The 22,385-nt window shown below is 44.2% G+C and overlaps 1 protein-coding gene across 2 annotated transcripts; it reads right to left on the reverse strand.

Moving 5' to 3' along the window:
• Positions 1–1,584: 1,584 nt before the first annotated feature.
• Positions 1,585–21,939, reverse strand: SLC26A3 (solute carrier family 26 member 3). Of its 2 annotated transcripts, XM_061467439.1 has the most exons (20): positions 21,747–21,939; positions 15,864–16,063; positions 14,921–15,060; positions 14,713–14,823; positions 14,465–14,622; positions 13,545–13,709; positions 12,695–12,847; positions 11,842–11,924; positions 10,427–10,574; positions 8,814–8,927; positions 8,622–8,699; positions 8,105–8,200; positions 6,970–7,076; positions 6,643–6,712; positions 6,464–6,556; positions 5,116–5,211; positions 4,053–4,286; positions 3,796–3,850; positions 3,168–3,313; positions 2,297–2,401 (listed from the first exon to the last, which is right to left on the reverse strand). In XM_061467439.1, exons 2-20 carry the CDS (start codon positions 15,992–15,994, stop codon positions 2,297–2,299), a joined length of 2,283 nt encoding a protein of 760 aa, XP_061323423.1. In that variant the 5' UTR covers positions 15,995–16,063; positions 21,747–21,939. The 2 variants fall into 2 exon arrangements, with proteins under 2 accessions (XP_061323424.1, XP_061323423.1); XM_061467440.1 differs by lacking the exons at positions 14,921–15,060; positions 15,864–16,063; positions 21,747–21,939 and adding an exon at positions 1,585–1,721 and having other exon boundaries at positions 2,336–2,401; positions 14,465–14,806.
• Positions 21,940–22,385: the final 446 nt, after the last annotated feature.

Here is a 22,385-nt window from a genome sequence, read left to right on the forward strand (position 1 = left end):
CATCACCATGATATCCCACAACAGAGCAAGATGTATGTGTATGTGCTACAGTCTGCATCAGGGTGAAATGCCCAGAGGAACTTTAGTATTGGAGTAACAGAGAGTTGAATGAAGAAATAACCAGTACCTGGAGGGGGAAATCACATAAAGCATCAGAAATACAACGCTGATGTTGTCAACACTGAAAAATAAGGAGTGGTGTGATATAAGAGGATGGTAAGTAGCTGGTAGGGACATGTGACATGGCTCTCTGGTTAAGGCTGTCCAGGTATCTTGTCTATTTAAGAAATGGTGAATATTTATGGAAGGAGGATTTATGCTCTGGCCATTCTGCTGTGTCAGAAGAGTCATTAGTATTGAAATTTGGTTTGAGTGCAATTTAGAAGGAATATTTGTTCTTAACTTGGAGCCTGTCAGCAAATCCAATGTGGTTTTGAAATGCAGTATGTGTTGTTCCACCAGACTGACTTGCTTTTGCTAGGGATGTTTGTCTCAGTCTGTATAGATGCACTTGAGTGCAGGACTGGAAAGAACAGCCTTCAGTCAGAAAGTCCAGGTTTCACTGATGTGATGTGGTATCATGACTTTCATAAATACGTTAAGCCTCTTCTTAAAAGTAATTTTGGGTTTTTTTTGCTCCTCTAATTCTAACTGGAAGGAATGTTCCAGAATCTCACCATTGCAAAAATTACAAAACATCTTCTAATATTGATGTATCCAATCCAAGCCTATGTAGCTTATGTTTATGTTTGGCCATGTTGAGCTTCTTGTCAACCAACACCCCCAAGTCCTCCTCTGAGCTGCTGTCAATCTATTCTCCATCCAGACTGTATTTGTGCTTGGGGTTGCCCCTGCCAGGTGCAGGACCTTGCACTTGGCCTTGTTGAACTTCATAAGGTTCTTGTTAGCCCACCCTTCCAGCCTACCCAGGTCATCCTGTTCCTGGGGGACATGTGCCAGGTCTCACTGGTTATGAGCATCCTTGGTGGTGTATTGACAAATGCAGCAAGCAATGCAGAATTGCCAAAATCCTTATTTAATAGTTCACTATAAATGTATACTCTCTTGTGCACTTTATACCAGCCCAAACCAAATCAGTGAATCATGTTTGGATCTGAAAATGCTGTGTCTTTCCTGAACAATCCTCATGTTTGACAGTAGATACATTAGTCACTGTGTTGTACACTGTGCTCATGTCAGTGAGCTGAAAACAAGTTTAATAACTCGGTCTACTAGGTATCTTACAAACTATCAAAAAAATATACAAGTTATATACAAGCTGAAGATAAAATATCATTCCCAACTATTAGTCTGTGTTATAAATTACAAGATTCCAAATATTTGTATTTTCTCTAGTAACTGTGCAGGTTATCTACAAACTGTGAGAATAATATATATACAAGTATATGCAAAGAGGGTTAACATTACCTGCTTCTTCAACTCTCTGCTAAGCTGTCAACAAGGTATGGAATATCTGTGTGATTTTAGCCTCCATGTATGTACATAAATACATTTCTATATATACAGAGACACATAAAGACTAACAAGCACATTCCAAAACTTGGAACATAACCATATGTAGTAAATCCTTCTTAAGGTATTTAAAGGTATCCTTCTGTCTTCATGCTCATCACTGCATCTGCACTCATCTTCTCTAAGTGGTGGTGTGTAGCTGGAGGATATTATATTTAGAAAATCTAAAATTTTGTTTCTATTGGAATCTGTAGGAAATAAAAAGAAATAAATGTCACCCTCTGTAGCGAATAGCTACACCAGTGCCCTCTGGTGAGTGATATGTAAGAGTTTACCCCTCTAAAGCATTTGTGTGGAAAGACTGTGGTCTGACATTTTCTTCTTATGGGGTTTCTGTGTGCTGAATACTGCACGTCTCTTCTAGTCATTATGAAAGGCTGCACGTGTCCCTTTTTTATCCCTGTCTCCAGACTCCCCTTCTGCCCAGAGCATTTACATAAATGGGGCAAATGCTGATGTTACTGCCACTTGGACATTCTACCAATGAGCTCATCATAGGGGAGCTGTGGTGGACAGGCGAGAAGCCCAGGAGAGAGCCTGCTGAGATGGCATTTGCCCACCTTTCCTCTGATGACTCTCAGTGCACAAGGCTTGTGAGCTGAGCCCCATGCCTCTTACTCCTTTAAGGCTTTGCCTTAAGTCAAATCCCATCAATAAGCTGTTCGGCTGCTTTCTGCCCTGGCCTGACACAGGAGCTCAGGGATGAAGATGCTTTTGTTACCTGACCTAGCAATTCCCATGTCAGCTTTTGGGGCTGTGTTTCTTACGGTTGGAGTGCCACTAGTAAGGATGGGAATCTTACCATGCACTCCCGGCTGCGCAGACCGTTGCTGGGGATGATGACATAGTTGTTGCTGTTACCCTTCCCCTGCAATGAACACAAATGGTGGGTTAGGAAGTGGATTTCTGCTTTTTTTTCTCCTTTTTCACATTCTTGCTTTTTAAATCTCTGGAACACACTTGGAAAGTTGACCTGGAAGGAAGGAAGCTCTCACTTGTCAGCCTTTTACACCGTACCATGTCTTGGGTCAGTGTGGAAGAGCTGGGCCAGTTCAGCTAAGTGGGATTAGACAGTTTCCAGGTGAGTAGCATTCTGAGTTTGGTACTTTTAAACAGATTTAATATGTGGGATCCTTTATTGCTCTTGATGGAAGAACACTCCCAGAAAGGCCATCACCAGATTTGGATGTACTGATGTATGTGCACTCCTTTAGCACTCCTTCTGAAGGTAGACAGTTGTGGAAAGCCCACATGCAAGCAGCATGAAGTCTGACTTGCTAGAGCCACTGCAGTGCATGCGGCAGTCCTTGCTGATAGGTGACCACAGAGGATGGATGGGGTGGGATTTCACCCCACACTGTGCTCTTCCCAAGGAGGTGGCTTCAAGTGAAATCAACAGCCAGGCCAGTCTTCCGTGGGAATTATTCACTCTTTTCACTACTTGTTTGCCAGGTATCTGGGCCAGGAGCCACTCTTACTCTCCAAATGTATTGGAGACCTGCTGAATTGTAATCATTAGCTTTCTGGATATAGAGAAGGGGTAGGGCACATGGCTGGCTATGCAAGGCACTGCTGGATGCCTGTTGGGAATGTAAAGGCACTAAAACAGCAAAAGGTGAAAGCTGTAGCGTTACCTCAGGGAGCTTTAATTCAGGGGAGCTGTCTATGTCCTTCTTCAGCAAAATGTGTAAAACTGCATCGTGAATTGTGAGGAAGAACATGGATGGCTTAATCTCTTCATCAAAAAACGCACATCTCTCCAGTTTCTCCAGGAGGCCTTCTGCAGGGGAACAAAATCGAAGCACAAAGTGACCTGTGGGCCTTGAAAATGAAGAAGTGCATCCTGAGCATGTCCACTGAGGAAGCATGGGAACTGCCAGTATACTGCACTGTTTTATTAGAGCAGATGGGTTCCTTTTTAGTGATGTGGAGAGGATGGGATATAAATGCCAATCAATACTTTCTCTGCTCAATGCCAGGCAGAAGGGAATTTGAGCCCTATTTCTTACATAATGCCTAATGTAGGCTGCCCTATAGTGGGTGTCACAGCCCAGAGCTGTACAACACAGTGATGGCTGTAGGTAAAACCAGCCTGCTGGGGACAGCATGGGAGGAATGAGATGTCTGCTCAGATGGATCTGTTTGCTGTCCAAGACTGGAAGGTAAAATTGGATCATCCTCGGCAGCCAATCTCAGCGGTGGACAGGGAAGACAGTGGAACAAGGAATCTCTGGTGATGCTGACGGAAAGGCAAGTACTCACCATGTGCTGCTGCAATGTAAATGTCGATGTTGATCCGGACAAATTCTCTCAAAGTCTGTTAAACCAGAAAGAGGCACCATTTAGATACTGCTGGTTTTGCTGATAACAGCTATTATGGTGATTAGCCATTGCATTGTCCCACTCCTCAATCCTATCTGTCAGGGTACCATCCCTTCCCTCCAGCATATCCCTCATGTAACTGCATTCATATGTTTTTCTTTCATATGATCACTATTCATTTTGTGAATTACAGTTACCTTCTGGAGGACTCTCATGGCAGAAAAATCGATGAAGGACACTGATGAGAAATCCAGAATGATGCTGTGGATGTCAACCCGGGGCATGGTGATGCTGGGGGGGAGGTCAGCGCCCCAGTTGATCTGAATGGGCAAGTCTGTCATGCTGGTGGGCTGGTCCAGCTCCTCTATCTTGTTGTTGTCTAATTCTTCATCTGACTCATGTGTATGGTTTGCCATGCAAATCAAGCCTTTCTGTGTTCACAGAGAAAAGTATCATAGCTAAAACTTCTTTGTAAGACCCTGCCATGGTAGTAGTGCATCTTACACAAGGGTGAGAGTGGTGACAATGCAAAGCTGAGCTACTCATGAGATGGAGCAGGACCCACCTGTACTTTACACTAGGAAAAGTTCTGACTCTCCCTTGGCTGAAGGAGTCTGGGTATGTTGACTTTCCTCTCACCAATCATTTAATCAGAATTATAATAAATTATTAATGGCTTTTTATTGCTCTCTGAAGTCAATTGTCATATTTTTTACTGTGGTGAGGCACTGAAACAGGCTGCCCAAGGAAGCTGTGAATGCCCCATCCTTGGCAGTGTTCAAGGCCAGGTTGGATGGGGCCTTGAGCAACCTGATCCAGTGAAAGGTGTGTGGCAGGAGGATTGGAGCTAGATGATCTTGAGGTCCTTTCCAACCCAAACCATTCTAGGATTCTATATGCTTTAATTCAATGGTTTTGGAGCAAATCAACAAAGATCTTGCAGGATTTGGGGTGGGAAAAAACTGGCTTTATCTACCATTAATGCACCGTGGACATTGACTCTGTGGGAGCTGATCCTGCCATTTAATGCTAAACAAAATGCCAGTCAACACATACAAGTTCTGCCCATAGTAAAGCTGTAGGTTTCTAACTGTGAGAGGCATTTTTGAAGTGTGTTTCTCTTAAAGTGGCAGCCTGGGAATAGGAGATCTAAGTGGGACAGGGGGCTGTAGGCACTTCTCTGCTGTGCCAAGCCAGGGAGCTGGGTGCTTATCCCCAGCCCCTGTTAACCCCCCTCCCAGGTGCAGTTGCCTTACATACAGGCGTCACTTGCAGCTCTCCTTTCTTCAGCATCTTTCTGACCTTCCTCAGAGCCTTATTGCGTTTCCTCAGGATTCTCTGTGGGTTGAAGCCAACCTGCAGAAACAGCACTTTGCATAATTAGAAAAAAACAGTGATAGAAGGGGGAGGACACAGCATCTCACATGGCTTTTCTTTACAGTCACAATGAACATAATTTGGACTTGATGTTGTCTACCATTTTTCATCAATTCAATTTTTCTTGGTTGGAAAGATGTCTACAGGCATGACTACAAACCAGGCAGGCCCAGGACTGCAGTCTCATAATGAAGATGAGTAGGACATGCTCTGGGCTAGCCAGCACTGTACCAGCCTGAGATACCAACCAGTATCTGCAGCATGGTTTGTATACACGTTGTTTTGTTTTCTTGAAGAAGAAAATCCAACTTGAAAGTGCTGGCTGTGTATGTCTCTTGGACCTCTTAATTGGTTTTAGGAAAATTAGATGGCAAGAAAATTGGACTAATAAGGGTTATGAAAATACAAAATTCCTACAAGTCTTCTGCCATCTATCAAGTGGTGGAGGAGAGAGATGTTAGAAGTACCTATATTTATAAAGGGAGGGAGAGAGTGGTGTGAGCAACTGCACCCACAGAAAAAAAAGCTTCAGGCTCTTCTGAGATGAAAGCCAAGCACATGGAGACCCAAACATGTTGGATTCCCCAGTTCCTTTGCCAGTTTCAGTCCCTCATGTGAAGAGTGAGCTGCTCATTACCAGTGCTCAGGGTAGCCACTGCTTATCAACTCCCCCCTAAAAGCACACGAAGGGGAGGGTGTGAGTGCAAGTTTGGTCCAGTCTGGGGATGGTACCCTCTCTGGCATGGTGCGGGCTCAGGGGTCCTGGCTGTCTATGCTGGTTATGGAAAGAACACTTGCCTTGACCCAGTTTGTCATGGAAAACGTTAAGACCACTTTGATAGCGTGATTTTATTCAGCTGTTCCTCTGACTGGTGTGGTTACATACTTTGGGAGAAGTTGAGTAAACTAACATCTATTAGGTGTAAATAATATAAATGCTAATAAAATAACGTCTATGCACTGCTTTCCTCTAAAGGACTTAAAACACATATCTACATTTTTACTGTATAAATTCAACATGAGGTGAGCTGCTTTTTCTCAGGGGTGTGTACGTACGTGTAGGATTACATTAGTGGCAATAATATTTGAGTAAGTCGTAGAATCATAGAATAGTTAGTGATAATCTTTTGAACTGTGGACTGAGTGCATATATAGTAACGATTGGGAAATTGTATTCACCTTAATGCATCATGCAAGTCATATGTTCAGAACAACAGCCTCAGGCACTTACAGCAGTGATGAGTTTCTCTCTGAAGAATTCAGTATTAGCAAAGAAGATAGGAGACGCGCATTTGAAAATCTTCACTCCCTCTGGTTCATAGATCTACAATGAAGCAAAAGTGTCAGTAACAACATCTGCTATATAGACACAAATGCTGCAGATAATAAAATAAACAAGACATTTCTTACATCTTTGTAATCCTTCCTGTTTCTGTAGATGTTACTTCTCCCAACATTAGCCAGAACGGTGCAGCTTGGGCTGTGAGCAAACACACACATGCGGTTATTTGTACCCTGTACCAAAACCTGGCAGAAGGAATGATCAGAGAAAGCAACCTCAGCTGTGGTGGTAGACTGGAGCGGGACCCCACATCCAGGGGTTTATGCCTGTGATTTGTTTTTCCATACCTGATTGCAGAACTGAACAAGGCATTGGGCTGTTGGCCTTCTCTGTGCAGGGAGAGTCAATTTATAACAGGAGATTCTAAGATATCATAGCATCCAACAAGTACTCACATCTGGGAGCGAATCACCACAGTCAGCAGCTGGAATGCCACGGCGGTTGCTAGTCCAATATCCAGACCAAGAAAAATGGCAGCCAAGAAAGTCACCACCCATATAACCTGTAAGGAGCAGGTTATGAGCATGTCGAGAAGCTGGGTTGTGAGCTCAGGGTAAGAGTAGCAACAGATCTCAGATCTGGTACAGGCTGTCCATCTGCCTTTGGTAAGGGGGTTTATGTTTCCTTGGAGCTTTTTCCTTGTAAAACAGGACCAGACTCATCAGCTAGCACTAGGGAGTGTTTCTAGGGATGGCAATTTCTACAGAACAAAGGCTTAGAATAATGGAGTTGTGTATGTTTGGTAGGTGGTTTGCTAAATGCTCAATAAAAATCCAGCAGAAAGGCAAGGTTACGCCCAAATCAGGATCCTGGTAAAGCCGGGAGTTGTAAATGTAGGTGCTGGGAATGTACATAACTGGCAAGCACAAATTACAAGATAATAATGAATATGTTTTAGCAGCAGATCTCAAAGCATTTTCATGTGGTAAATAACTGATTGGTAGCTGGGAAAACTAATGCCTGGAACCATCTGGCAAGACAAGGAGCTGGCCTATGAGAAGGGCAAGAGCCTAAATTTTCTGAGTGCTAGAGGTAAGCAGTCCTTCTCTCCAGCCATGAGCAATAAAGCTCATTTGGAGTAAACCCTTCAAGCCATGGCTGTCACTTGTTTTTTTACTGTGTAACTTCTGTGTAACATGCTGCATGTGTGTGAGAAAGTGTCCCTGAATATATAGCCAATGCAGTAGGTATTTAGACATTTTCTGTAACTGCCTTTTATATTTGACTTTATATAAGGAACTGTATTTAAATAGATTTTGATTAAGTGGATGAAAATGAAGTTAGGAGAGATAATCAACTCACAATGGGTGGAACAAAATGAAAGACACAAGAAAGGGGTATATGAGTAAAAAAGGCTTGCCACTACTGTACTTTCTGTTTAGAGAAGTAAGTTGGGTATATATATATATATATATATATATATACTTACATATATATATAAAAAACAAAAGATAGCCTGTAAGTGAATTTGCATAATAGATTAGTTTTCCAGAGTGCTTCATTCCTGAATGCTTGTGGGACTAAACTTACACAGTCATACTTGTCCTTCCTCCATAGGATGCCTATTTCTTTAAACTGCATGAGCATTCCTTTCAAGTTGCCAAGAGCCAGAGATGCAAGAACTGACTGTCAGAAAGAGCAAAACACATGTTGAATTTTGAAGAAGCAAAGCAAATGTTGTACATTAAGACTTAAATTATCATATAAATAGGGCAAAAGTTCAGCTTAAAGGCCAGGGAGCATCTCCAGCTGTATTGCTGCTGGAACCTCCCTAGACATGGTGCAGTGCAGGTGTCTGACTTGGAGTTGTGAGTCCCACTTATTTTTGGCACCTAAAAGCTGGTGCTGTGGTGTTTGGTGTTTGAGCACTTGTGTTCCCTTTGAGGGACCAGAGGTAGTGGTCCTCTCTGTCATGATTTGGGAAGAAGAACCAAGCTTTGCAAAACCGTGTTTGGCCCCCACTGAACCTACAAACACTCCCCGTGACTCCAAGAGCAGCCCTGTCTTTGTCAAGCAGGAGGAACTGCTTGGTGAAACCAGTGAATACCTTCTGTAATGGTGCCAGGAGAAACCCAATGGCCAAGATCACAATCAAGACGATGGCAGCTGAGATAATACCAGCAATCTGCGTGAGACAACAATTCCACCATGAATAAGTGTCCACGGGCATTATGGACAGCTAGGAGAAAAAGAGAGCTTTCTAGTATTAAATGTCATGATGATCTGTTGATTTCTGTACCTGTGTTTTGCCTCCTGTGCTCTCCTGGACACCTGATCTTGACAGAGCAGTGCTGGAAGCAAATCCTTTGAATGATCCACCAACTATGTTACCCAGCCCAAAAGCAATTAGTTCCTGAAATAAAACCAGAAAAGATTGTTCTTAAAAGCTAGTTCATGACAGTTATTCACAATCATAGAACCATAGAATAGTTAAGGTTGGAAAGGACCTTAAGATCATCTAGTTCCAACCCCTCTGTCATGGGTAGGGACACCTCACACTAAACCATGCCAACCAAGGCTTTGTCCAACCTGGCCTTGAGCACCGCCAGGGATGGAGCATTCATAACTTCCCTGGGCAACCTATTCCAGTGCTTCACCACCTTTACAGTAAAGAATTTCTTCCTTATATCCAATCTAAACTTCCCCTGTTTAAGTTTGAACCCATTTCCCCTTGTCCTGTCACTACAGTCCCTAATGAAGAGTCCATCGCCAGCATCCCTCTAGGCCCCCCTTCAGATACTGGAAGGCTGCTATGAGGTCTCCCCGCAGCCTTCTCTTCTCCAGCCTGAACAGCCCCAACTTCCTCAGCCTGTCTTCATATGGGAGGTGCTCCAGTTCCCTGATCATCCTCGTGGCCCTCCTCTGCACTTGTTCCAACAGTTCCATGTCCTTTTTATGTTGAGGACAGCAGAACTGCACACAATACTCCAGGTGAGGTCTCACAAGAGCAGAGTAGAGGGGCAGGATCACCTCCTTCGACCTGCTGGTCACGCTCCTTTTGATGCAGCCCAGGATACGGTTGGCTTTCTGGGCTGCAAGCACACACTGAAGCCGGCTCATGTTCATTTTCTCATTGACCAACACCCCCAAGTCCTTCTCTGCAGGGCTGCTCTGAATCTCTTCTCTGCCCAACCTGTAGCTGTGCCTGGGATTGCTCCAACCCAGGTGTAGGACCTTGCACTTGTCATGGTTAAACCTCATGAGGTTGGCATCAGCCCACCTCACAAGCGTGTCAAGGTCCCTCTGGATGGCATTCCTTCCCTCCAGCGTTATCAACCAAACCACACAGCTTGGTGTCATCGGCAAACTTGCTGAGGGCGCACTCAATCCTACAGCAACAAAGATGTTAAACAAGACCGGTCCCAACACCGATCCCTGAGGGACAACACTCGTTACTGGTCTCCAACTGGACATTGAGCCATTGACCACAACTCTTTGCGTGTGGCCACCCAGCCAGTTCTTTATCCACCGAGTGGTCCATCCATCAAATTGATGTCTCTCCAATTTAGAGACAAGGATGTCGTGTGGGACAGTGTCGAACTCTTTGCACAAGTCACCAAGCACCTTGTTTTTCATGTGCCTTAGCATGCCTCCCAGGCGAATCTACTCCGAGATTTTGCCAGGCACAGAGATGAGACTGACTGGTCTGTAGTTCCCTTGGTCATCTGTTTTCCCCTTCTTGAAAATGGGGTTTATATTTATATGAGATGCATTCAATCCCACTATCCATGTCAGTGACAAAGATGTTGAACAAGACTGGTCCCAACACCGATTCCTGAGGCAAAGTATTCTTAAAATTACTTATTTCCCATTGAGAAATGCACTGTCTTGATTTCTGGGTTATTTGCCTACCTGGTTGCCGTCTAATGGGTAGTCATACTTGATGGAATACACTTTAGCCACAGAGAAGGCTACAGCAAACCCAACAATTGCTATGGAAATACTGTCACCAATGCACTTTTGGAGGACACCCACATCAGGTGCAACAGGCACTTGAAATCTGAAAGACAAAAACCTACTCATTGAGGATATGCCTCAGGAAACAAGTTGTCAAGTGAGCAAGGCAATGGTCAAGCTCATACTGAGAACTCTGGGGAGATGTGACGCAGAACTGCAGGTCTGAACCCTATGACACTTTGGAGAATCCTTAACTGGGGCAGGGACTCTGCTTATCTGCACTGGGCTCAGTTTGTGTCCCAGCAGATTCTCATTTACTTGGTCAGGACCACCCACAGCTTATTTTGTCTGAGGTGTATGCACAGTTCTGCCTTCTCATTATGCATGGATGTAAGATGTGGTAAGGAGCTGAGGCCCTTGCACAGGCAGTTTGTGCACACCAGGATTTCATTTAACTATGACAAAAAGAAAAATCTCTGTGTGATTCATCCCTGTGTGAAGCACTTTAGTCAGCTAAACAAATATGTGCTCAGTCAGGTAATGCTGACTAGTCTCTCAGGCTATCTATCTGCTAGGTGCTCTAGATTTACCATTTCCTGCTCCTTTGATCAGGGTCTTTTGCAAATTCTAGGGAGAATTCCTCTCTGGACTTTTTTTTTTTTTTTTTCAATGAACTAAAATCTGAAGAATGGAGACTCTCGAGCAGAAATAGCTGTTCCTCTGCAAACTTCATCCACTGAAACCCCCAGGCCTCCAAGAGGCAACCAAGAGCACCTGGGTGAGTAAATGGGTGCAGCCTGCTGTTCTAGTAGTGCTGTCCTGTCTTCCTCTTTTTAACTTAATGTGTGCCTGTTAGTTCTTTATGCCAAAATTCTGGCATAGCTGGATGTACTGTATATATGGATATATATTCCACATGTGGATATACACTGTCTATATGAACATGTGCCTGGAGGAGCAAATGTTGGGGCCTCTGGAGCATAATGGTCTGTGGGGAGATGCTGGCAACTGGTCACTGGACCAAAGTTGGTCCGGTGCTTTCCCAAAGTTGGTAGCGGCTGCTGAACCATGTGTGTGCTCAAAGGGAAACAGATGGGTTCAGGAGTGAGTAGCTCAGTAAAAGGAACAAACATGAACCTCCTGTGATTATTTCATGTTCCCGTGTGTTCTTTGTCAAGTAGATGTGCTTTAGTGAGTAACTTTTACATATTAGAAGTGTGTCCTCCTATTGTCAAGAGCAAAATGTTTATTTACCTACTGAAAGATGATGAAGCAGATTAGTTTAATCAAACACAGCTGAACTGATTCAACACTGACAAACTAGAGAGAACATTTTTGCTCCACTGGTGAATTTTAAGTAAATCACTTACCCTTCCTCTAGTTTTCCAACAACAGCTACATTATATTTTTCTTCGAAGTTAATGAAATAGGAAATCAGTGCTGCTAAGACTGTCTGAAAGATAATAAACCCCACCTCCATTAGACACATTCAAGCAAGAATGTAGAGAAACCACTAAGAATCATTATATTCCCTTTCCCACATGCCCTCCAGTCTCATCACTAGTGTCAGAATTATGCCACAGGTGTGCACATCCCTTTGCTGTTCAGAGTCATTCCTAAACCACCTTACAGGTATGGGTTTATGTTCATAAATCACACAGAGCATATATCAGAATATCTCACTGACAGTGGAGGACATCCTGCCCAATAAACCAGGTGTTTTCTAACAAGGTTCTGTACTAGCTCTGAGGGAAAACAAACACTACTTGTGTTTATAGCAACATCCTCCTGGACTTTAGGAGCTTGCTGCCTGTATGAGGCTTCCCCCACCCCACTGCTGCTTGGGGTAGGCAAAAAGCTCCACTGCTGGATGGCCAAAGTACTTTGTGCTTGGCCACACATAGCCAGGACTTAGTGGCTGCTTGCAGGAGGAGTGCAGAGGGGCCCTAGCTATGGGCCTGCAGCTGGTTGGCATCAGAGCCAATTTCATCCAAGCAAAAAAATATATAATTTAAAGCATCTTACTTCTTACAGATGTATTCAGTGAAGGACAGCTAAGTAGAGGTGAAACATCTAGGAGAGGTAAAACAACTCACAGTAGCTCATGACTAAAATGATAACCCATCATTTAATGCAGAACAGGAGAATAAATAGTTTAAACTCTGCTCCCCATGTCACTATAGTGATGGAGCAATTAAAAAATCAGAGAGAAGTGACCCTTACCACAAGGAGTTCAATGGGGATGGGAGTTGGTAACTTTGCTTTGTATCGGTCATTCATTTCTTTCACCACGAACACGACAAGCAAGACAATAAGGGATGTGACAAGGTCAGCAATGTTTGTATCTGTGATTTGGCTGAAAACACTCTTCAGAGTCTGCAAAATCAAGGAGAAACAAGTGGTGCTTTGTAAATAGTACTGCCCTGGCACAGTAGCACTATCCTTTCTGGAAGAGCCTGGATCTGAGTTGCTGTAAGCGGTTGGGATTTTTTCCCTGGGGCATGATGTGGATTGCAGGTTCCAATGCACATCATGCCCCAGGGAATGTATGTACGTATGCATGTACATCATCCAAATGATAAAAGTGTCCATGAAAGATCTGGCCCTTGACCCTCTTCTCCCTGAGGAAGCATCAGAGCAACACGTACATGTGTGATAGGAAATGTGAGCAATGGAATTACAGAGCTAGAGCCTCTCTCTGCTCCTCCCTTCCTGTCCTTCTCCATCCTCCTTTCTCATCCAGCAGCCCTCACAGCTGTATCCAAATTAAATATATATAATAGCAATCCATTAAAAATGAATAATTAAATGCTAGAGGCAACATTGAACACTTAATTCAAATATGCCAGCACACAATATTATCTAATTATCCCAGTGGGTGTAACTTGGTATTTGGTTATAAATTTGAAGACTGGCAATATGGTAATAACGCATCTCTGATATTTTTCTCTTGTGCTTCCTGCTGTTTGGCTGTTTTTATTCTGAGTTCTGTTATTGCAGCTTTGTGACACACAGTCAGATATACATTGCAGGTTTCAATAGCATTAGCAGATAATGAATACATAGTACTTACATAGATGATGCCCAGTGGTTTATTATATCCAGGGACAGGTAGTTGAAGCATGAATTTCAGCTGAGATACCACAACATGGACAGCTGCAGCAGTCGTGAAACCGCTGATTAATGATTGTGATAGATAAATAACAATGAACCCAAACTGGAGAATTCCCAGAAGCAACTGGAATGCAGAATGACCATACGTCAGTGGGATTCATTTGCACTTTTAAGCAATCTCTGCAACAAAGAGAAGCATATTTACTGGAAACAAAGATTTTCTCCTCATCCCATGCATCCAGGGATTAAGGATTATACTGTCACCAGACCTGCAATAAAAAAATGACACCTGGCAACAAGAGGCATAAAACATAAAGGAGCATAAGAGTAACTGCTAGAGCAGTTAAAACCTTTTTATTTTATAGCCAAAATAAACCTCCTTAGTCTTAGGGTTTTCAGTACCTGTATTTTCACGTGGTACCAGCGTTTCATGAAGCACAAACATATTATGATGTTAGGAAGGAAGGGACTGTAAGAATTCTGTATTAGGAAGTAAAGAGAAATTGTGGGGTTTCCTCTACAAGACAAATCCAAATATTTTATTATGAGACAGAGCTTTTATTTCCCTTGGTGTGTCTGCATCATTCTCACAACTACTTTTTCCCTACCCAGCAGATTGGGTTTTGCTGTAGGTGGGGTGAAGCTGTGTGGGCTGTAAGCTCAGGTCTGGGCAAACCCGGGGTTTTCACAGCATGGATCAGTACCTGGTCACTGGAGGGGCCCAGGAGTCTCCTAATCAATGAGACAAGGTCAGTTATGTGGGAAGGGGAAGAGAATTACTTTGGTGACTACACCAGCAGAAACCAAAGAGAAAGGTCAGTCTGCCATCCTTCTTGTGCATATAGACACGTGTAGGCACACACACACAAGTTTACCAACCTGAAAAACCCCAGAAAGGAAGGTTACAGATGCAGCCACCATCACCCTCTCTTCATTTATTGCTGAGATATTCGTGGAAGTGCCATTTCCAGTACTGTCATCAGGGACCAGCCTGACAACAGCTCCTCCCACCATCAGGCTCAGGACAGGGAAGGGACCTGAGCAGCACAAGGCATTCATTAGTGACCCAGAGGGACAGCACATACTTCTTCACCACTGAGGAGAGTGGCTGGTGCGCCTCAACTTACCCACTGAGATATGTCTGGATGTGCCAAAGATAAAATAGACCAGGACAGGGAAAAATGCCGCATAGAGTCCGTAACCAGGGGGCACGTTCACCAGCAAAGCAAAAGCAAGACCTGTAGGGATAGAGGCATGGAGAAGGTGATGTGTGCGTTACAGGCTGCAGCCAGCAGTCCCTTTGTGCTTGGATAAACAGGCTGTTCCCAGAGGTACCTTGCAGGACAGCCACAAGCCCCGTGTTAATGCCGGAGACAATGTCACTCAGGATCCACTCCCTGAAGCGGTATGCTGGCAGCCATGAGGCAACGGGAAACAAACCCAAGGCAACTTTTTTGACCCTTTGTGGAGAGCAGCTGTAAAAACACAAGAGGACAGAGCTCCGCTGGTGAGCAGCTCGGCTGACTTGCAGCCTGTCTTTGGAGCAGAATTGAAGAAGGATTCAGGTTCAGGTTGCCAGAGGTCAAAATCTCACCCAGACACAGATCAACCTGCTGTGCCATCTATGCTTCAAGCAGCACCCAGTGGCCTCCAGGTCCTTTCCAACCAAAATACTCATATAATCATAGAATCATTTGGGTTAGAAGGGACCTTTAAAGGTCACCTAGTCCAGCTCCTTGCAGTGAACAGGGACATCTTCAACTAGATCAGGTTGCTCAGAGCCCTGTTCAACCTGACACTGAATGTTTCCAGGAATGGGGCATTTACAACCTCCCTGGAAAAAACTGTTCCAGTGTTTCACCACCCCCATCATAAAAAAATGTCTTCCTTATATCTATTCTGAATCTCCCCTCTTTTACTTTAAAACCATTACCCCTTGTCCTATCACAACAGGCCCTGTTAAAAAGTCTGATGACATCTTTCTTATAAGCCCCCTTTAAGTATTAAAAGGCCACAATAAGGTCTTCCCAGAGCCTCTGCTGCCAAGTATCCCGTAAAAGAGAAGCTGTCTGGGGTAAGACTGTAGGAAGTCTTCAATGGTAATAGCAGATAAAATTATGTAGAAAAATATGGCAGTGCATTTAGCAAATGAGTTTTCCTTTTCTTTCTTGGAATCTGAAATGGAAGTTGTCAGGATGGAGTACATGATGTCCAAGAGTGACAGTTTGGGCTGTTTCTTAGATCCATAATTTTACAAAACACAAGAAAATCTCCTTACCGAAAATATAGTTTCAGGTGATCCCAAAAGGTTTTACGGTATCTGTGCAATTTCTCATGCTCTTCATTGAATAAATGCTCTGAGTACACAGGTCTGGCTACAACATAGTGGTTGCCCAGAGGTTCAACCATATCTCCTGAAATGTCAAGTGAGGATGGTGACTCGTGTGTGCTTCTCTCTGGCCTTAGTCACTTAAAAACCTGAAATGGAGAACAGGGTTATGTACCGTGGGGCGTGTGGGTTTAGCACAGACGAGTGAACTCTAAACTGAGCTTTAAATACCTTTGAAGATCAAAAGAGAGATGGTTGAGACACCCACTTCACTTTGCCAAGATGATCTCTTGCCCTCCTCCCACTGCAGGGCAGTGTTTCACTGGAGCATGAAGTATTGCTTTCTAAAGATGCAGCCAGAAAGTGGACACGATGGATTTTGAGTTCCTTTTTCTCTGAGTCAGCCATCTACAACCAAAACCTGCCTTCCTCAAGGGAGACTAGTTTCTTAAAGAACAAACAAGTGGATCCCAAGTGATTTCTCTGTGGCACCACCAGGAGAGCTGGGAGCCCACTGAAACCCACCAACACATGATGGAAAGGCAGAGCCCAGGCAGGGCTCAGTCATCCTCTCTTGGACTCAGAGGCAGGGCTGCATCTCTGAGCCTGGGTCTGTGTGACGAGGCTCAGTAGTAAAACATGGTACTGCTGCTTGTTATGTTATTTGTGAGATTTATTTCCACAGGTTGTCTGGACTGCTTCTCTGTTTCTTGCTCACAAGCAACTGTTGCAACATCTGACCTAAATGCTATGTTCTGCCTTGTCCCAACCCGCATTTGCATGCTTGTGCTGAATAGAAAATGTCCTCAGTCATTCCAGAAATGATCCCTGAGGCCCACGTTACACATGAGAAGGTTTAAGATTCATTTCAGTCAATGCCACTAGGTATATTACAGCAATTAATTGATGCTGTTACTATGCTGCCCACTGTTATGTTACATTTCTTCCTATTCCTCACATTCTCCCACATTAAATTCACTGACATAAATGTACTATCTAATAACATTTCTCTCTGCTGCATCCATCATTAAATATGTAATACAGTACTAGTCCTGGACAGGAGTCATGGAACTTGCTCTATGTAGCCATAGCTGGACTAGATGATCATTGTAGGACCTTTCCAACTGGATATTCTATCCTATTCTATTTTCTTTGACTTAGAGATGGAAGAAGTTAGTAACAACTCTCTCGTGACATTGATAGAATCATAGAACCATAGAATAGTTAGGGTTGGAAAGGACCTTAAGATCATCTAGTTCCAACCCCTCTGTCATGGGCAGGGACACCTCACACTAAACCATGCCACCCAAGGCTTCGTCCAACCTGGCCTTGAACACTGCCAGGGATGGAGCATTCACAACTTCCTTGGGCAACCCATTCCAGTGCCTCACCACCCTTACAGTAAAGAATTTCTTCCTTATATCCAATCTAAACTTCCCCTGTTTCAGTTTTAACCCATTACCCCTTGTCCTGTCACTACAGTCCCTAATGAAGAGTCCCTCCCCAGCATCCCTACAGCCCCCTTCAGATACTGGAAGGCTGCTATGAGGTCTCCACACAGCCTTCTCTTCTCCAGGCTGAACAGCCCCAACTTCCTCAGCCTGTCTTCATACGGGAGGTGCTCCAGTCCCCTGATCATCCTCATGGCCCTCCTCTGCACTTGTTCCAACAGTTCCATGTCCTTTTTATGTTGAGGACACCAGAACTGCACACAATACTCCAGGTGAGGTCTCACAAGAGCAGAGTAGAGGGGCAGGATCACCTCCTTCGACCTGCTGGTCACGCTCCTTTTGATGCAGCCCAGGATACGGTTGGCTTTCTGGGTTGCAAGCGCACACTGAAGCCGGCTCATGTTCATTTTCTCATTGACCAGCACCCCCAAGTCCTTCTCTGCAGGGCTGCTCTGAATCTCTTCTCTGCCCAACCTGTAGCTGTGCCTGGGATTGCTCCGACCCAGGTGTAGGACCTTGCACCAGCTCCTTCAGGACCCACGGATGGATTTCATCAGGTCCCATGGACTTGTGCACATTCAGGTTCTTAAGACAGTCTCAAACCAGATCCTCTCCTACAGTGGGCCCAAGGTCTTCATTCTCACAGTCCCTGCATCTGCCTTCCAAGACTTGGGTGCTTTGGTCAGAGCCTTTGCCAGTGAAGACTGAGGCAAAGAAGTCATTCAGAACCTCAGCCTTCTCCAAATCCAGGGTAGCCAGTTCTCCTGATAGCTTCCGGAGGGGTTCCACATTGTCCTGAGTCTGTCTTTTATTTGCTATGTACCTACAGAATCCCTTCCTGTTATCTTTCACATCCCTAGCCAAGTTTAATTGTAAGTGGGCCTTAGCTTTCCTAACCTGGCCCCTAGCTTCCTGGACAACATCCCTCTACTCTTCCCATGCCACCTGTCCTTGCTTCCACTTATTATAAGCCTCTTTTTTCAATTGAATTTTCCTCAGGAGCTCCTTATCCATCCAAGGAGGTCTCCTGGCCCTCCTGCTGCACTTCCTTCTGGTTGGGATGCAACACTCCTGAGCTTGCAGCAGGTGATCCTTGAATATCAACCAACAGTCTTGGGCCCCCCTGCCCTCTAGGGCTGTATCACATGCAACCTTCCGAAGCAGGTTCCTGAAGAGGCCAAAGTCTGCTCTTTTGAAGTCCAGGGCAGTGAGCTTGCTGCACGCTCTTCTCACTGTCCTGAGGATCTCAAATTCGGAGCATCTCATGATCGCTGCATCCAAGGCTGCCCTGGAGTGTCACATTTCCAACGAGCCCTTCCCTGTTGGTGAGCATGAGGTCAAGCACGGCACCTCTCCTGGTCGGCTCCTCTATTACTTGCAGAAGGAAGTTGCCTTCTACACAATCGAGGAACCTCCTGGATTGCTTGTGCTGGGCCGTACCGTCCTTCCAACAGATGTCAGGGTGGTTGAAGTCACCCATGAGAACAAGGGCCTGCGAGCGTGAGGCTTTTCCTGTCTGTCTATGGAGTGCTTCATCCGCAGGTTCTCCTTGATCAGGCGGTCTGTAACAGATCCCCACAGTGATGTCTCCCATAGCTATATTCCCTTTAACCCTGACCCACAAACTCCCTGTTGACTGCTCACCTGTCCCCAGACAGAGTTCCATACTCTCCAGCCTATCCCTAACATAAAGGGCAACTCCCCCTCCCCGCCTGCCAGGCCTGTCCTTCCTAAAGAGCCTCTAACCTTCCATTCCAACACTCCAGTCGTAGGAGCCATCCCACCATGCTCCTCCTGGCTCCTCCCCCTGTGACTCCCTGCTCTCATGAACTTGAGCTGCCGGCTCCCGGGCAGGTCCTGTGGAGGACTTGAGGCTCCCTCGGTGACTCTCGCTGCTCTGAGTTGAGGCTCCTGGACGCTGAGCTTCCCCCTGCTCCGCTGCTGAAGGCGTCCTGTCTCGAGCTGCTCACCTCAGCAATTCATAATAGAGCATTTCTCTTCATTTTCTTTCCCCTAGTGCAAATGTCCCTTGGCATGTGAGTGCTTGCTGATAGTCTTGTGAGAGATACCCAACCAACACTAGTTCCTAACCCATGTCTGTTGCCTGCGTGCTTTTCTAACTCCAAAGCGTGTACTCAATACTTGGAGATATCACAGGACAGATTTTAAAGTGGCACAAAGCAGTTTGCATAGTTATGAACAGATGGAAAGCTTTCTACCTGTGACAATTTGACATTAAAATGTGAATCCCATCCTGTTACTTTGCTACAGCTCAGGTCCCAGTATTGACTTATTTCAAGTTTCCTAATAGTTCATCCTAATTCAGTAACGGATGTGTAGAAATCCAAATAACATCAAATGAACCTCTTAGATACGCTGGTTTTGTTGATAAACTATTTTCCACAAAGGATTCAATATCTTGGCAATATGTTAAACATTTTTACAATCTGCTTTAACATAAAATATTTGATCTGTAATACTTTCCAAAAACTGCTGGCTAATTATTCTAGCAGACTAATACCCAAAATCAAAGCTCATTCAAGACCCTGATCCAAAGTCAGTTAAAATAACATGCCAGTCCTGTAATTGTACACTACTGTCCTTCCCTCTTCTGGGATCAGGTCTCTAAACCTGAGGCAGATGAAATTTCAGTGAATAAAATGGTTCATTTAGTTCTTTTTTCTGATAAACTTCAATGTACTTAGATTTTCAGGAAGAAGTTGTATCTATTAAAGATTTTAGAATTGCTCTGTTTCCTAATCTGTATCTTTTATTCATGTTGCAGAGAGGAATATTGATGGAATAATAGTTGAATAGTTTTGCTCATTACATTGTAGGGCACAAGATGTACTATTTGTACCCTTTGAAATGGGTGCAGTGGGTTACTCTTTCAATACAAACTTTCCCAGCTGTAACTTTTGTGAATACTTTAGCTGTCACTCCTACCCTTGCCCAGCCTTTGATCTTCCCTCAGGCCATATTTAACGTTTCGATCTCTGGGAACATACAATACACCTCTTTACAACTGTCTGAATCTCCTGTTTTATTAGTGCTGGTCTTGCTGAAGGTATATTTTACATGTGTGTTTTCCTCCTGATAGGAACCCCAATTTACTGACTCTCCTCTGAGTTAGCTTTGGGTTAATGGCTTCAGAGCTGAAGAAGGAGACCTGGAGCCTCACCCTGAAGGTCTCATTAAGCTGAACCATGTGAGGATGAGTTGGCTTTAAAGACACGTGGCATAACACAAGTTAAGTTTAACTAAGTTAACTGAGCACCTTGAAGTGCAGTGGAAGGAGCCTTCAACCTGTTTCCAGGCAGGCAAATGAGAACATATGGTGCAGCACCTCACTGCAGCTGGATGTCCACTACTGCTAGTCACCCTCTAGCTGAGCTTTTCTTATCTCCTTCCCTCTTCCATGTGTGCTGTCGGCAGCTATCAACTACCATGATTTCAGCCAGTATTGCCTTCCTGTCAGTTTCGTTTTCTTCCCATACATGTTTTAAAAGATAGGATCCCTCTGCATTGGGTGGTTTTTTTTTGGCTGTCAGCACCATCACTTATTTTTGATGTTTTAAAGAAAATGGGGATACTGTGATGAGTACTGGTGTGGTGGAAGTCAGCATCCTCAGAAAATTCCCTAAAAGAGCGGTCTGTGCTCCAGTAATCCAAGCTGTCTTTTCAGAGTGCTCCCATTGGTAATCCGTGAACTTTCTGTGGGACATGACCAGTGAGCACAATTCTTCTGATGATTTCTACAATATGTCCACCCACACGCAAGGAACAGGAGCCCAGACCAAGCTTACACTGCACAGCTATTGGGTGGTAACAACTTTCACTCACTATTGACCAAGACGAGATCTGAACTAAAACATTATGCTGAACTATAACATTCCCATTCAGTTTTATTCCACATAGCCTCTGATTCTGTTCTCATGGCCAGCAGTTAACAGCATTACTATCTCTCACACATAAAAGTCTTCAACTTCTCTGCTATTCCCCCATATATGTGAACCTTTAGTAATGCATATAATGATGTGTGTCATTTTGTTGAGGGGATTAACAAAGGCACTCTTTTTTCCCTTTATTAATTTATTCTAAATATTGACTAAGAAGTAGACAAAAATCTGATGACTTTACCTGAATAATTAAATATTAGCATGCTTCATCCCACTTTTCAGTCCGTGTGCACACACTCACAAACCCTACTTCTCTTATATTTGAAAAATACAAATTCCACAAGGGAAACTTTTACATCTTGCAAGAAGTACAAAACATGATTAAAATCATTTCATGTATAAACAACACATTACTAAAAGCATTTCATTTGTAAACATTACTTCATTTATCTCACACCGAGACTGACAAGTCAGAACTGTACCTGAGATGTCTTCCAGGAAGTTCTTCAGGAGAAATCACACAAAGATTTTATGGAAAGAGATATCCTTGAAATCTTCAGAGGCAGTGCAGGTATCTTGTGCTGTTCTTCATTTCAGAACCTCCCTAAATACTGGCGGCACTTTAATAGCTAACTTCAGTTAACTTTTACAAGAAAAGGAAGATTTCACTGTGGCCTTGACCATTGAGCCTGTCCTCAGGAGGGATGATAAGAGTAATTTCTTAAAGTTCTCTGTGATATTGCTTAACTTTGGTAAACTGCTTCTGATTGGCCTGCAGAGACTAATATGGGAAAAGAGAGATGAATAAGAAGGACTGTCTGTTGCAATCCTGTGCTGTGCATCTGCCAGATTTCTGTTGAACATGGTGGGAAGTGGTGCCCAGAGCTCAGCTATGGTACCCCTCATTTCTGAAGGAGCATGAGATGATGAGGCCACTGGGCATGCCAGTTCTGAGCAAAGTGTGCATCTATGAACCCTAGAGTCCTAGAATGGCTAGAGTTGGATCATCCTTTTCCAACCTCTCTGCCATGAGCACGGACACTAGACCCAGTTCACTCAAAGCCCTGTCCAGCCTGGCCTTGAACACTTTCAGGGGTGGGGCAACCTTCATCTGAAGCACA

Source organism: Pezoporus flaviventris, unplaced genomic scaffold (genome assembly GCF_033815535.1).
Source record: "Pezoporus flaviventris isolate CSIRO_AGI_PZ_B2104156 unplaced genomic scaffold, CSIRO_AGI_Pfla_v1 ptg000045l, whole genome shotgun sequence".
Taxonomy (NCBI): Eukaryota; Metazoa; Chordata; class Aves; order Psittaciformes; family Psittacidae; genus Pezoporus; species Pezoporus flaviventris.

Excerpts from the sequence above, each read along its gene's own strand:
- SLC26A3 (XM_061467439.1), bottom strand. The coding sequence starts at position 15,994 with ATGGTTGAACCTCTGGGCAACCACTATGTTGTAGCCAGACCTGTGTAC. Across the intron at positions 11,925-12,694 it reads TCCCCATTGAACTCCTTGTG|ACAGTCTTAGCAGCACTGAT; the intron begins GTAAGGGTCACT and ends ATTATCTTTCAG. Across the intron at positions 3,851-4,052 it reads CCATGAGAGTCCTCCAGAAG|ACTTTGAGAGAATTTGTCCG; the intron begins GTAACTGTAATT and ends CTGGTTTAACAG.